We start from the raw sequence: 13,449 nt of genomic DNA, 5'->3' as shown, positions 1-13,449 counted from the left end.
AGTTGCCTTTAAGGGGTGGCCAAACTGTGGCTCTCGTTGGACTTGGACTACAAGTCCTTGGACTACAATGTCCTTGGACTACAATTCCCATGAGCCCCTGTTGGGGCTGGCAGGGGCTCATAGGAATTTTAGTCCAAGGACATTTGAAGAGCCATAGTTTGGCCACTCCTGCCTGACCATGCAGTGAGATACGCAAATCCAGAGAGAGGTTTACACTACTCTGCATTGCCACAACTTGCCACCTACCCACAAAGGTCTTGCCATTTCCCCACTAACAGTGAGCAAGCCCCAGCCCTCAATTAGAGGAGTGAGAGGGGAAAAATGGGGACAGGTAGGAAATAAATAGCATTGATAGTGGCACACCAGGACTGCATATTCTTCTTCCCATAACAAGTGCCTTCCATGTAGAAAACTCGATCTAAGACATTGCAGGCTCTTGCTTACATTTTACAAATTTCTTCCACAAAGAAAACTAGCATGTCATAGATCAAGGTTTTTATTAATATGGAAGGTACTTGTTAGATAAAGAAGGATATGCAGTCTGAAGTGATGCAACTCAGATGCAAGATTTACCATTTCATTGTGATTTAAACCTCAGTTTACAAAGAACCTGCATTTATGAATAGGCCATACTTTGAACTCTGCACAGTTGTAAGTTTTTTGTTGTCTGTGTGTAGTGTGCCAAGATGCAGCTTGTGAAATCAACATATGGTAAAAGTATAAAGCCCTCAGTCATAGAAAATGCCTTCCATTTTAAGGAGAGAAGCCATTTGAACTATGGTTGAGACAAACTGTACATGCATGGCTGTTGTCCCCTCTCCTAACTACCTCTCTATCAGTGTGTATGCATGCTGGATCTCCCCCTTTGCTTCAGCAGCAGAAGGTAGCTCCTTTACCACTGTTGGTACCACCTTTTTCTTCTTCGCCCACCTCTCTCACTCTCTGCCATAATGCCTTTGGGAGGAGGGAAAAAGTCATTATGTGTGAAGGTGGTGGTAGAGGAGTTGCTGATGGAAACAGGGCTTAGGGGGAGTGTAGGAATGGAATGCCAGACTATATCCAGGGGTGGGGGATAAGGGAACGGAGGGAAGGGAATGGAAGGGAAGAGTTGAAATGCCTTGTAATGGGGTGCATGTTGGGAACTGAGTTTTGAAATTCATGGGAGGGGAGGAGAAAGATAGCTGTTGGGGTGAGGGAAGGTGCTGAGTGTTTATGTTTTGGGGAGGGGGAGTGGCATGCAAGAGCAGGAGTGTAATTAGAGGTTAAGATAAAGCAGGCATCTTGAACCACCTTAAAGACTTAATGAGATTTTGTTGTGTAATTTTCATTTTCTAGGCATCTGTTCCATGCCTTTCTCTCCAACCGGGAGGCTAAAGCAATTTACAAGTTTTGTTCTCCTCACCTATGTTGTTGTTCTGACAACTGAGAACCAATGCAGGTGAGAAGACAAAAAGACATCAGCACATCATCATGTATAGCACGGGTAGTCAACCTGTGGTCCTCCAGATGTTCATGGACTACAATTCCCATGAGCCCCTGCCAGCAAATGCTGGCAGGGGCTCATGGGAACTGTAGTCCATTAACATCTGGAGGACCACAGGTTGACTACCACTGATGTATAGGACTACTGTGTTTGGTTTGAAGTTTAACCACCAATGGCAGGGGTGCTGGCCAGACCACGAATATATCTATATCGGGGTAGTCAAAATGCGGCCCTCCAGATGTCCATGGACTACAGTTTCCATGAGCCCCTGCCAGTGAATGCATGGACATCTGGAGGGCCGCAGTTTGACTACAAGTATACTTTTTGCCAACCACGTGGGAGCTTTGAACTGAAGCATTGTTTGTTTAATGTTATGCTGTGACTTTAAGCAACTCTGTATTATTATACAGATTACAATTTTGAACTTTAAAAGATTTATGCAAAATTTTCATAGAACAGATGAACGATTGAAGTCTTGAATTTTGTTCCTCACTGAGATGAGGAACCTATTTAATTAAGATATTTATAGGCAACTGAAATGATCATCCAGCAACGCAATCCTAAACAAAGTTACACTCTTCTAAAGCCATCAAAAAGAGTGGGCTTAGAAGGATGTAACACGGTTTAGAATTGCACTGTGGGTGGCTCACATAAAAACAGCTTCACTTCAAGTAGAACCAATAAAACAAATTATAAACACTGTTGAAAACAGCAAAACATTACTATAAGCTACCACTTCAAAAGAGCAGTGAAATTTACATATAATAAAAGAAGCTGTGTGGTTGTGTATGAAGCAAAAGAAATAAAAATATAGAGAGCCATTACCAAAAAATAAACTCCTTTGAGTCAGCTGAGTTTTTACATGGAGCTATATAAAGAAGAGGCTGAGGATGAGGTTGATTACTGACATCTGTAGTACACTAAAAAAGGGTATTTTATATATTTGGTTCTATGAAATATATTTGAGAAGCATATCTTCTAAAATCTCAAAAAAATGGATTATTTACTGCCTTCCTCCTACAATAATATGCTGCTATATTTGGCTTTATAGATCACAGTTGTGTGGACCTGACTGAAGCCAAAACTTCCCCCAAGGCTATTTGGCCTAAAGATTTTAAGACCATCTGTGATATTACAGCAGATAAGCAGTGAAGTAGGGTATAATACCTACTCTGCATGAGACCATATGACATCATAAAAGCATGGTGCCTAGTAAGGGTATTATAGGTGCTCTGATATTACAGCAGATCAGCCCATGACAGCTGAAGCACAGCACACAACCCCACTGTACAAACAGGGATCACGTAACTCTCTGAGTGCCTGTTGGAAACTAGGATGCAGAAATAACCTTTAGCCTTTCCTTCTGTTTGCCAAGCTTTGGAGTAGAGGAGTTATACATGCTAATATGATAGTATACTGCTTAGAGCGTAATATGCATTATAAGCCTTATGGGAAGAGTTAGTGATAGCATATGTACATCATGGCTGACTCGTGGCATCCAACTTTCAAATTCAAGTGTTGTGGACTCTTGTTAGTTTGACTGAAAGGGGGAAATCTTCATAAAGATATAAACCATAGATTGCCTTTTTTGTCAGTAAGTAGTTGTCAGAAGACAGAATCTGCGATTTGAATTAGTCTGAGATAAGATTCACAGAGTTATTTGGAAGGATTAATAGTCTGTCTAACTGACTGACTAGTATAATTGCTCATTGTTTCAATGGGAAGAAAATTCTTAACTCCAATTTACTAAATTGCAGCTTTTAATATGCTCATTTGGGGTCTTGTAAATTGTAATCAGTAAATTAAATTCACTAACCTCACAGCCCTGGAATTAGCTTTCAAAGGGATCTTTTTTTCCTTTCTAAGAAGTTGAAAGAATAAATGTTTGATGTGCAAGATTAGTGCAGTAATTGTGCATTCAGACTGCACTTTGAGGAAGATAAATATTAAATGAAGAACACAAAATACAAAGTTGTAGTGGTGCTGTCATATCAAATAGATTTAACTCATCTCTGTGGGGGTGGGGAACATTATTGAAGCACAATTGATCCATTTAACCTCTTTCCAAGGAAGGATACAACATTTTATAAAGAAGTGTATCAACAGTGCCGTGGGATTTACAGTTTGCATAGGCTTCATTCCATTTTCTGTGAACTAGAAACCTTGTAATCTTTGGCCCCAATGTCAATTACAATGAGTAATTCAGGTTTTTTGCATCCATTGTCATCTTGTTATTTTGTTCAGATTTCCATATCTTTCTCGGTAGATTAAGTTCTAATGTTAGGGACCAGACACCAACAATTATTTAATGGTATCTCATGGCAACTCTACTGTCAATAATGACTGTGAAGGTACTGAGTGAGTCCTATTAAAAACTTAAAAGCATAATTCTGACTGGATGCCTGTGATTTCATAAGTAGAACATTCTCAAGTCGTTGCAGAAAGGCCCCTCTCTAGAAACACATGATGGGGAGCTAATTAGAGGTGGGCATGAACCTGAAAAATGTGGGTTGGGAACATCATGAACCTTGAACCCTGAGCTTACACAAACCCCATTTTGTTTGAGGACTAGTTTGGTTCATTGGGTTCATTATGCGGTAGCTGCCCCCTGGCGTGCTAGAGATGCGAAATTCACTGTTGAGCCCCATGAATGCATCACCTCATCATGGACAAGGATTCTGGATGTGAGCTACTTTCCCCTTTGCCTCTGGGAGGTGGTCACCCACCCAATTCCCCACATAATACCTTTAGAGGGAGGTGATAACTCACACACCTCTCTGATTATGAAGGTATAAAAATACTCTTAATTTTTTATCTTACATTTTGTTGCCATGGTCTTGAGCATATGAGAAAAACAGCCTACAAGTCAATCCTTGTAATAGATACAGAAAATATTGTAGCCGAAAATCAGTCTTTTCTTGCTCCGCCTCCCATTTCAAAGTTTTTTTTTTAAAAATCTTCATATTGTCTTTGCATGTATTTATTGTTTTTTTTTAATGATGGTGCACTCTCTAAATACCTTTTAGGAGATGCATCAAATGTCATAGAATCAGTACTTTTGGCTATAACATGGCTCCATGGAGCCCTAAGAAAAAGACTCGATATCCTGTTTGTAATGTAATAACATGAGAATTACAATTGCTTTGTGTAACATATCTGGTAATGAAGCAGATAATGGAATTGTTTGCAAAAACAGATGCTAACTGGCTTCCCACTGGTAAAGCACAACACTGAAAAATTATACCAGCTGGGGGAGGGAGAATGGTGAAAAAAGGAGAGTGGGATTGAAAAATAACTGAAATTAAAATGATTGATGGACATTCAAATGAATATGCAAAAACCAGTAAACTACCCAACTGTTAGACAAGGTCAGTAGGAAAACCCAGAAGATATTTGAAGGTGGATTGGTAGCTAACATGACAACACTGGGATTCGTGTATACTGTGGTCCTCTAAGAGGTACCCTGTTGTGCATCTAAATACTCATGAGAGGTGGAATTTGTTCAAGGCGTTTTGATTCCTTTCTGAAATATAGTAGAATTAGCTCTTGCTAACATTAATTAGGTCCTTATACCTAGAGGTGAATTGCATTGAATTCAACAATATGTAACATTTTTTGGCTGAAAGAGATATTTTGTACTTTGTCTATATTTCTGCAGGTTTTTTGGTAATCTGATCTTTCACTTGGTACTGTGTTTCTCAGTGCATAATTTGGACTCCAGATGTACATTGACAAGGCAGATTCAGTGTTTCTGGACAGTTTCTGCTGTCAAATAATCCCTACCAGTTCTGTGCAAGCAATGTTTGCATACTATTAGGAGCAATTCAATGAAGAAAAGAAGACTGGCAGGGGAACCTAGTTATGCTTACTAATGAAGTCATAGAAATGAAAATGGCTCATTCTTAAAATAAATCAGTAGCATCAAATCAATGCATAATGAAGGCCTGTTTGGGGATACACACAACAGGGTCATGGGAAATTATGGAAATTATGGTAAAAATTGGATATATATAACAAAGACATTCACTGAATTTCCTAGTCTGATACCACTGCACAATTCTGACTCTTCATATGAAGTATCTGAATTTTCTGGCATTGCCTGTTAATTTTCAAAAATACTTCACTTGGTATCTGTGCTGTCTTCCACATGGTGGATTAAGCTGCAATTACCACATGCTTGCGCACAGGGCTAATTCCCACTGTCACACAGAATCGGAACCAGGCCAGGCCAACTCAGGCTCTCAGTTGCCCTGCAGCAAGGGAACATGGAGAAATCTCTTTTTTGCCCTGGGATACATCGGTGTATATGTCGGGGCTGGGCCGTAATCTGTCAGGAATTGCTGCCACCTTCACCACCAAGTGTCACTTTCATCATTACCCCCAGAACCTTATTTTAAAAAAAACAAACATGTCGAACTGCATTATAAAACAATTCCAAAGTAATGAAATAGCAGCCCCTACCTACCATCACATTTGGTCGGCACTTTTTCTTCTTTCTATTTTTTCTTGGTTTAAGTGAGATTGGGGGCACTCTGCATGTGTGTATGTTGGGAAGATGGCACAATAAAACAGCCCACTTTTTATCCCATTGTTTGTGTTGTAAACACACACTGTAAACAGGTATCAATATATTTCTGAATATCAGTATTGTTTTGCATATAGATTTCATTTCTGTACATTGCGGGCTCAGGCGGTACACAAAACGCTTTGTTGTGGATCATTTAAATGAAATAGACTTGAAATTGTTATTTATTCATTCATCTTGCTTGGGTCCTATCCCAGTGAGCAGGATGCCAAGCAGCAGCCTTTCCTGGCTTTACATTTGCTCATTCTGTATGCATTGCTATTCTGTAACTGCAGATTAGAATGCAATACCTGCATTCTACAGCAGTACATTCTTGATTTGTTGTGTAAATAGCAAACTTTAGTCCCAGTGCTTGTGTCCTCTCAGCCAATGAAACAAAGTAAGATGACTGTAAGAAACTCGACAATTTGATAATGGGGTAGAGGAGATTGCCTCTGTTCACTGTGATCTCATTCCCTGCAAATGAGGATAATTAATCTACCTTTATCTGCCTTCTTCCAAGTGCAAATATCTAGCAGCAGTTTATCTCTGCTTTCTCAAAGTCATTGATTTCAAATGATGTTTCTTTTGTGTCATTTGTAAAATGTGCATCATAAATGCAAAAGTTTCCTAGATTAATGCAAATGAAAACAGAAAGAATTTAGTTTACTAGAGTGGCAACAATGGGATTCTCCACCCATGTATACCAATGTCCTTTCATTACATGGTTAAAAATAGTGTTACGCCAGTTGAGTGGTGTAATGCTACATATAATAGCACCTCCTGGCCCTTCCTTACCTTTCCTGCTGTCTCACTATTCTCTACTGCCATTCCACGCTTCTCCCCCTCCACAAGTACTGCTGGAAATGGCAGAAGAGAGCAATGCAATTTATATGTGGCTCTTCTGCCTGCCAGTCAAGCCAGGCAGCCCTTTCTCTATGCTTTGAAGGGCCCCCGCAATGCCCGCTAAATTTGTTTAAAAAATCAGTAGTTCTCCGTTGAAATGCCTATGCATCTAATCATTGATGCATAGTGCATCTTTATTGCCACCGCTTATGGAATCATTCGTTGCTCCAGGAAGTTCATTTGAAAAAAACCCTCCCCTTATTCCCCCAATCCACTAGCACCCACTGTATTTTAGCTACAGCGGGCTTAATTTCTAGTACTTCCATATTTATGATTATAGTGCATTCTTTTTAATGGATTAATTTATTTCCCCTTGTCTGCTTAGGAATATAGCTTTCAAGCAATAGTTTAAATACAGTTCTGATTGTTTTTCTTAAAAAACTGCTGACGTTAGGCACCAATTCTACACAATTGGTTTTAGAAGGATGTGGTTGAAATTGTACAGCATAAACTAGTTTTAGCGGAAGTCTTAAGTGAGATCAGCTCCATGAGTCTTGTTTCGGTTTATTGCCTCCTTTTGTTTGCTCCTAATATCTAATCACATCAAGTAAAAACCTATTATGCTAGAAAAATAATTTCATTATGCATCATAGCTGATTTGTCTATGTCTAGGGTGTTTGCTAGTGCTATTGTTTTATCTATAGTGACCCATACCAAACAATGTATAGGAGAAAGCTAAAGGCTCGTGTTTTAAAGATTGTAGACTTGGTAAGATAATTTCCATTTAGACCTTCAGGGACTTGCTTGTCAGAAGTGGGGGGGATTTTCTTTTTTAAATGATGATCTTCCATATGAATGCATAAGTGAACTGCATAGGTGAACTGAATGCATAAGTGAACTGCTCTAGCGTCTTTTGCCCAGGAACCCCAGGACATGAGGCTTATGTGCTTCCGCTGCCAAAGCAGCCATTTAAGCCTGAAGCAGCCAGTGCCACATTGCAGGAGGGGAGGGGTGGTGCTGGCGCAGCATACCAGTCAGTGCACACATGCAGGCACAGAGCTGCACGCCTGTGTGTGGGCACTGGGTCACGCACCACCACTGGCGCCGCCCCCTCCCTCCTCCCCATGATGCAGCGCTGGCCACTTCAGGTTTGAACAGCCACTTCGACAGCTGAAGCACACAAGCCTAAAGTACTGTGGGTTTCACTAGCTTATTTAAACAGTGGATCTCTGTCATAACGTACTGGTTGTGACCTATGAAGCCCAAAACAGTCCAGAACCTTCATACCTATGGGACCGCCTTCTCCCTTACATCCCCAAAAGGAGCTTAAGATCGAGCCAACAGAATTTACCCCAAGGATGTCAAACTAGCCTCAAACAGGGCCAGACCAATGCTCTCCCTAGAGAGATCAGGGCTCTTCAAGATTTGGGACAGTTCTGCAGGGCCTGTAAAAACGCTGTTCCATAGGGCCCATGATTGAAGACAGGAATGACACTGTAATTCTGGCTTCTGTGCCCAAAACATTAGCCAAATCTTCACCATGCTGACATCGGTACCTCCTCCACCGGGAAATTAGAGGCAGTCTATGTAGAATGTTTTAAATGGTTGTTATTTTATTAGTGTTTTTATATATGTTGTTACCTGCCCATAGTCTTCAGTGAAAGGCAAGTTAGAAATAAATGATTATTGATGTTGCTGTTGTTGTTATATTAAAGTTGCTAACATATTTAAAAGGGCATGTTGCACTAAGCAGCATACCAGTGGCTACCTTCCTTGGGTGGATCCAAGTTGACTCCAGATTTGGCCACCAATTCCTCCAGCCTCATCTGCATGTGCAATATGACAAGGTGCCAAGCCTTATCCTGCTTCCCACATGCATTGAAAGGCCACTGCCAGGTTTGGAACAATTCTGCCTACCATTCAGGCTGCCCACCATTCCGACCCACCAAGACACAAGGCATGTGATGGGTTCTTCAGAACACAACCCTCCAGCATGCCTTGATGCCTCAGTGTGCTTTCCAATTATCCCTTTCTATCTACCAACCCCATTCTTGCCAACTGACTATGGCCTAACCAGTCAAAAAGCAAGCCCCATAAATTTTAAACCCCTCTTGCCCTTTAGTGACATTCCAAAGCAAATGAAAAAAGGTATTTCACCAGCCGTTCTAACGGAACCTAAAAAATTCCTGCTTGGCCATTTACAAATGCTGGCTAATCTCTGGATAACCCATGAGTGAATGGGTGGGTCAGCAGCTTACAGCTAATGCTTACTTGGGAGGGGCATAGCCTGTTTAAGTAATGAACCTGGTGCCTCTCCCACTTGGCAGGAACATTTTAATTCCTGAAATGAAATCTCATTTTGTCAGAAGGGGCCAGGGCAAATTAATCCATGGCTGCTAGTGCCATGCATGACTCTTTTAGAGAGGAAACTGCTTGTACTACACAGCCTGATTCACTTCCAAGCCTTGACTGTTCTCATTACACAATCAAGCATCTTCTGCATCCAAAGACTTATGCTTGTTTACAATGGGCACAGATATGATATAGGTGCTGAGTTTGTGTGCTGTTTACCTCCTCTATTTGTACATGATTTCCCCCACTGCTTGGCAAGCTTCCAACCCATTGTATGGATTGGGGTGGAATCAACTGGGAGGATTTTTATTGTGTATGGGCAACATATAATAAAACTCAAAATGTTATTTGAAATATTGTGCCATTTGGAATTTGAGGATTAACTCTTCCCATGCATACCCATCATGGGTAAATTTCAAATAACTAAGTGGTCAGAAAATTATTTAGGAACTGACCTAAAAGTGCTTAGTAAATTTTCTTAGTCTAGCCACCCATGAGATAAATCATACTAATGCTTAAATATATACTCCTGCCTTCCTCAAGTATATTGTAGAGCAGTGGTTCTGAACCTTGGGTTCAGGACCCCATTTGGGGTCACCTGGCCCCGTTCCCAGGGTTGCCAAGTTGCCCGCCACCATGGTGGCAGGCAGCATCGTGTGGAGAAATGTGGTGGTGGCAGGCAGTGACGGTGGCGCATAGAGGTGGGTGGTGGTGGTGGAGGCAGCGGAACCACAGTAATGGCTCCCTCCATACCACCTTGATTCTTGTGCGCATGCATGCACACACGCATTTCCAGTGCCCCACTGGCTCCTTCTGCAGCTGACTAGCCTGCCCAGAGGGTTGCGCCGGCAATTGCGAAGGAACGCACCAAAATGCTTTGCTCAGCTCTTTCAGAGCTGGCAAGAAAGCGACCCCTCCCCCCACAGGTCCAAGGTCACCCCATCCCACCTGACTCTGTCCGGCAAGCCCCAAGTGCTTTGCAGCAGGGCCACCGCAGAACCCCCCCCCCGCGCTTAAAAGAAGGGAGAAAGGAGAGAAGCGGCGAGCCAAGGGAGCAAGACGCGCACCCAAGCCCAGCCCAGCCCAGAGCAGGACAGCATGCAATGCGGATGCAGTGGCGGTGGCAGCAGCATCAGCCCACTCCCCTGGGCAGGACCCTCACCCCCCTCCAGTCACATCCTGCAGGGGGTCATCCATGGCCACGGCTGGGGGGGGATGGCAGAAGCACCTCTGCAGTGCTAGCTGGCAGGTCCTCTGGCTGGATCCCCAATGGCCTTTGGCGAAGAAAAGTTTGAGAACCGCTGGTGTAGAGGTACACTTCACTTTTCCCTGCCTTAATATTTAAGCTGGAATAATTGAAAACCAAGATCAGAAAAAATAAGCTAGAAATTTATTTTCTTTCCTTGCAAAATAAGACTTGATAGGGTATCAAGTATCAGTGCTAATGTATATAAAACCATTCCATGGACTTTGTGCAATTCACTGGTGCAAAACTTCCAGTAGCAATATTTTAATCCAATAACACCTTTAAGACCAACAGAGATTTATTCAAGGCATGAGCTTTCAAATACATGCACTTTTCCTCAGATAATGGAACAAGGATCTAAGGAAAAGTAAATTAGTAGCAAATTAGTAAACTGTGTCATAATATCCAAATTATGCATTATGATAATATTTTGCCAAAAATGCTAATCAGTTCTTTGGGTTCAGTTGTACTTCACAAAAACAATGGAGAAATAAAAATGTCAATCTTTTTTATTAATGGTGGGCACTTTCAAAGAATTATCATATTGCATAATTTGGATATTATGACACCATTTACTAATTTGCTACTAATTTACTTTTCCTTAGATCTAATTAACTTTTTCCTTATATCTACACTCTTATAATCCTTTTTCCATTCTCTGAGGAAGACTGCATGCACTTGAAAGCTCACGCCTTGGATAAATCTTTGTTGGTCTTAAAGTTGCTATTGGACTCAAATTTTATTGTGATTCTTCAGACCAACACGGCTACCCATTGAATCTGCCAATAGTAAGTTTAGATGGGTGAAAAAAAATTACTGCTTGTGCATTAACTCACAGTAGGTGATGACACCACTGGGCAGTCTATGTTGATCCTACCCCGCAGGGAGAGCACAAGGGCCATTGTAGGTCAGCTTTTTCTGGTGAATGCATTCAGCAGGCTTTTTCAACCAGGGTATCGTGAAATCCTAGGGTTTCTTGATGGCTCTGGAAGAGTTTCCTGAATAGGTGGAAGTTAATTAATTTTAAGTATATTTTAAATTTGTTAAACATTTATTGGGTAATATTATCATATATTGGCACGTTGACCTTTCCCAAAAATGGCTAATGACGGAAATGGAAGGAGTGGGAAAGGGAGGGGCCAAGGGTGGGAATGTGCACAGCTATGCTTCCCAACCATATTACGCATGACTGCACCACTTCTAGGGTTTCTAGAAGCCTGAAGAATGTTTCAGAGGTGTCTCAAGGGTAAAAAAAGTTTAGAAAGGCTAGCATACAGTCAAAATAAGCAAACTCTTCAAAGTTCCCAGGCAATTACTTTGTTTCACTCCTCTTTACTAACTAGAAGCCTAAGAAGCAATTACAGCCAACAGGTATGTTGCACTGGAAGTCATCTAACAATATATACTTTTATTTTCAGAGAAAATCAGGCAAAGATATGCAGATCTGCCAGGGGAATTGTACATTATTGAGCTTGAAAAGGATAAAAATGGTCTCGGACTCAGCCTGGCTGGCAACAAGGACAGGTCTCGCATGAGCATATTTGTTGTGGGCATCAGTCCAGATGGCCCTGCAGGGAAAGATGGAAGAATGCGCATTGGAGATGAACTTCTAGAGGTAAATTTTCATTTTAAATGCTTTAATGCGTTGTGGTAGAGAAGATTAAGAAACAAATACAAAATAATGAGCTGAAACTCCAATTAAGGCAAAGATGCCAACAGGAACAATTTTGGAGCATCAAAACAACCCCTTTGCTACTGCTGTATAAACATTTTCTTTTCTCCTTGTCCAGTAATTAGAAGACATAAACATGTCCCTTAATTCTGTCTAATGCATGGTCAAGTTTCTATTAGTAAGACAGTGAAAGAGAGAAGAAAACAAACTTTCTAAGTAAATGCTAATCAGGAAGGCAGCAAAACAGGCTCATCCATAGTCAAGGGAGGAATTGAGGACACTCCTGATATAAAATCAATATTGATGGGCAATAATGTTCCTAATAACAGAATTTAGGAACCCTGGTACATCATCTGATGAATTCATAATGTCATACTGCCAGTTGCAGCGGAGTAGGAAAGGTAATACAAGGGAGTCTAGTTCACTGATAAAGCTATATCCAGCTTGGTGTACTGGTTAGGAATGCACACTTCTACTTTGGTGAACCAGGTTTGATTCTGTGTTCCTCCACATGCAGCCAGCTGGGTGACCTTGGGCTCATCACAGCCTGTTAAAGCTGTTCTGACCAAGCAGTAATATCAGAGCTCTTTTCAGCCTCACCTACTTTGCAGGGTGTCTGTTGTGGGGAGAGGAAAGGGAAGGTGATTGTGGGCTGCTTTAAGACTTCTTTGGGTAGCAAAAAGCAGCATGTAAGAATCAACTCTTCTTCTTCTAAAATATATTTGTGGGAGCCTTTTGTTTTTACAAGTACCTCAGTATTTTATATTCTTTTTTATAATATATAATGTCAGTCACCTGATGATGGGTGTGGATGGCCCATTGTGCACATATTGGATAATGTACTTTCAGTGCACTTTAGAAGTAAATCCCAAATGTCAGACTGCCCCACTAGAGGGTCACTAGAGAATGAAAGATTTGTTTCATTTACCATGAATCTTCCTTCTTGGTGGTCCAAAGGCAGGGCAGTCTTATTTTCTTTGCCTTTGGGGTTTCTGTGATTCCAGCTAAACCTGCATCCGTCCAACAATTTGTTGTTGTTATGTGCGAAGTCGTGTCCGACCCATCACGACCCCATGGACAATGATCCTCCAGGCCTTCCTGTCCTCTACCATTCCCCGGAGTCCATTTAAGTTTGCACCTACTGCTTCAGTGACTCCATCCAGCCACCTCATTCTCTGTCGTCCCCATCTTCTTTTGCCCTCGATCGCTCCCAGCGTTAGGCTCTTCTCCAGGGAGTCCTTCCTTCTCATGAGGTGGCCAAAGTATTTGAGTTTCATCTTCAGGAT

At 41.5% G+C, this 13,449-nt stretch overlaps 1 protein-coding gene across 8 annotated transcripts in view; it reads left to right on the top strand.

Annotated features, from left to right (window-relative positions):
- PATJ (PATJ crumbs cell polarity complex component) overlaps positions 1-13,449 on the top strand; it is a 209,433-nt gene that overhangs the window by 112,427 nt on the left and 83,557 nt on the right. For all 8 annotated transcript variants that reach the window (XM_077333525.1, XM_077333520.1, XM_077333524.1 and 5 more), the window contains exon 28: positions 11,910-12,106. In XM_077333525.1, coding sequence (XP_077189640.1) covers positions 11,910-12,106 — 197 coding nt within the window. The remainder of the gene's footprint in view (positions 1-11,909; positions 12,107-13,449) is intronic.

The sequence above is a fragment of the Paroedura picta genome, chromosome 4 (assembly GCF_049243985.1).
Source record: "Paroedura picta isolate Pp20150507F chromosome 4, Ppicta_v3.0, whole genome shotgun sequence".
NCBI classification, from domain to species: domain Eukaryota; kingdom Metazoa; phylum Chordata; class Lepidosauria; order Squamata; family Gekkonidae; genus Paroedura; species Paroedura picta.
Note: the sequence above shows the minus strand (reverse complement) of the source record. Positions and strands in the feature narration are given on the sequence as shown.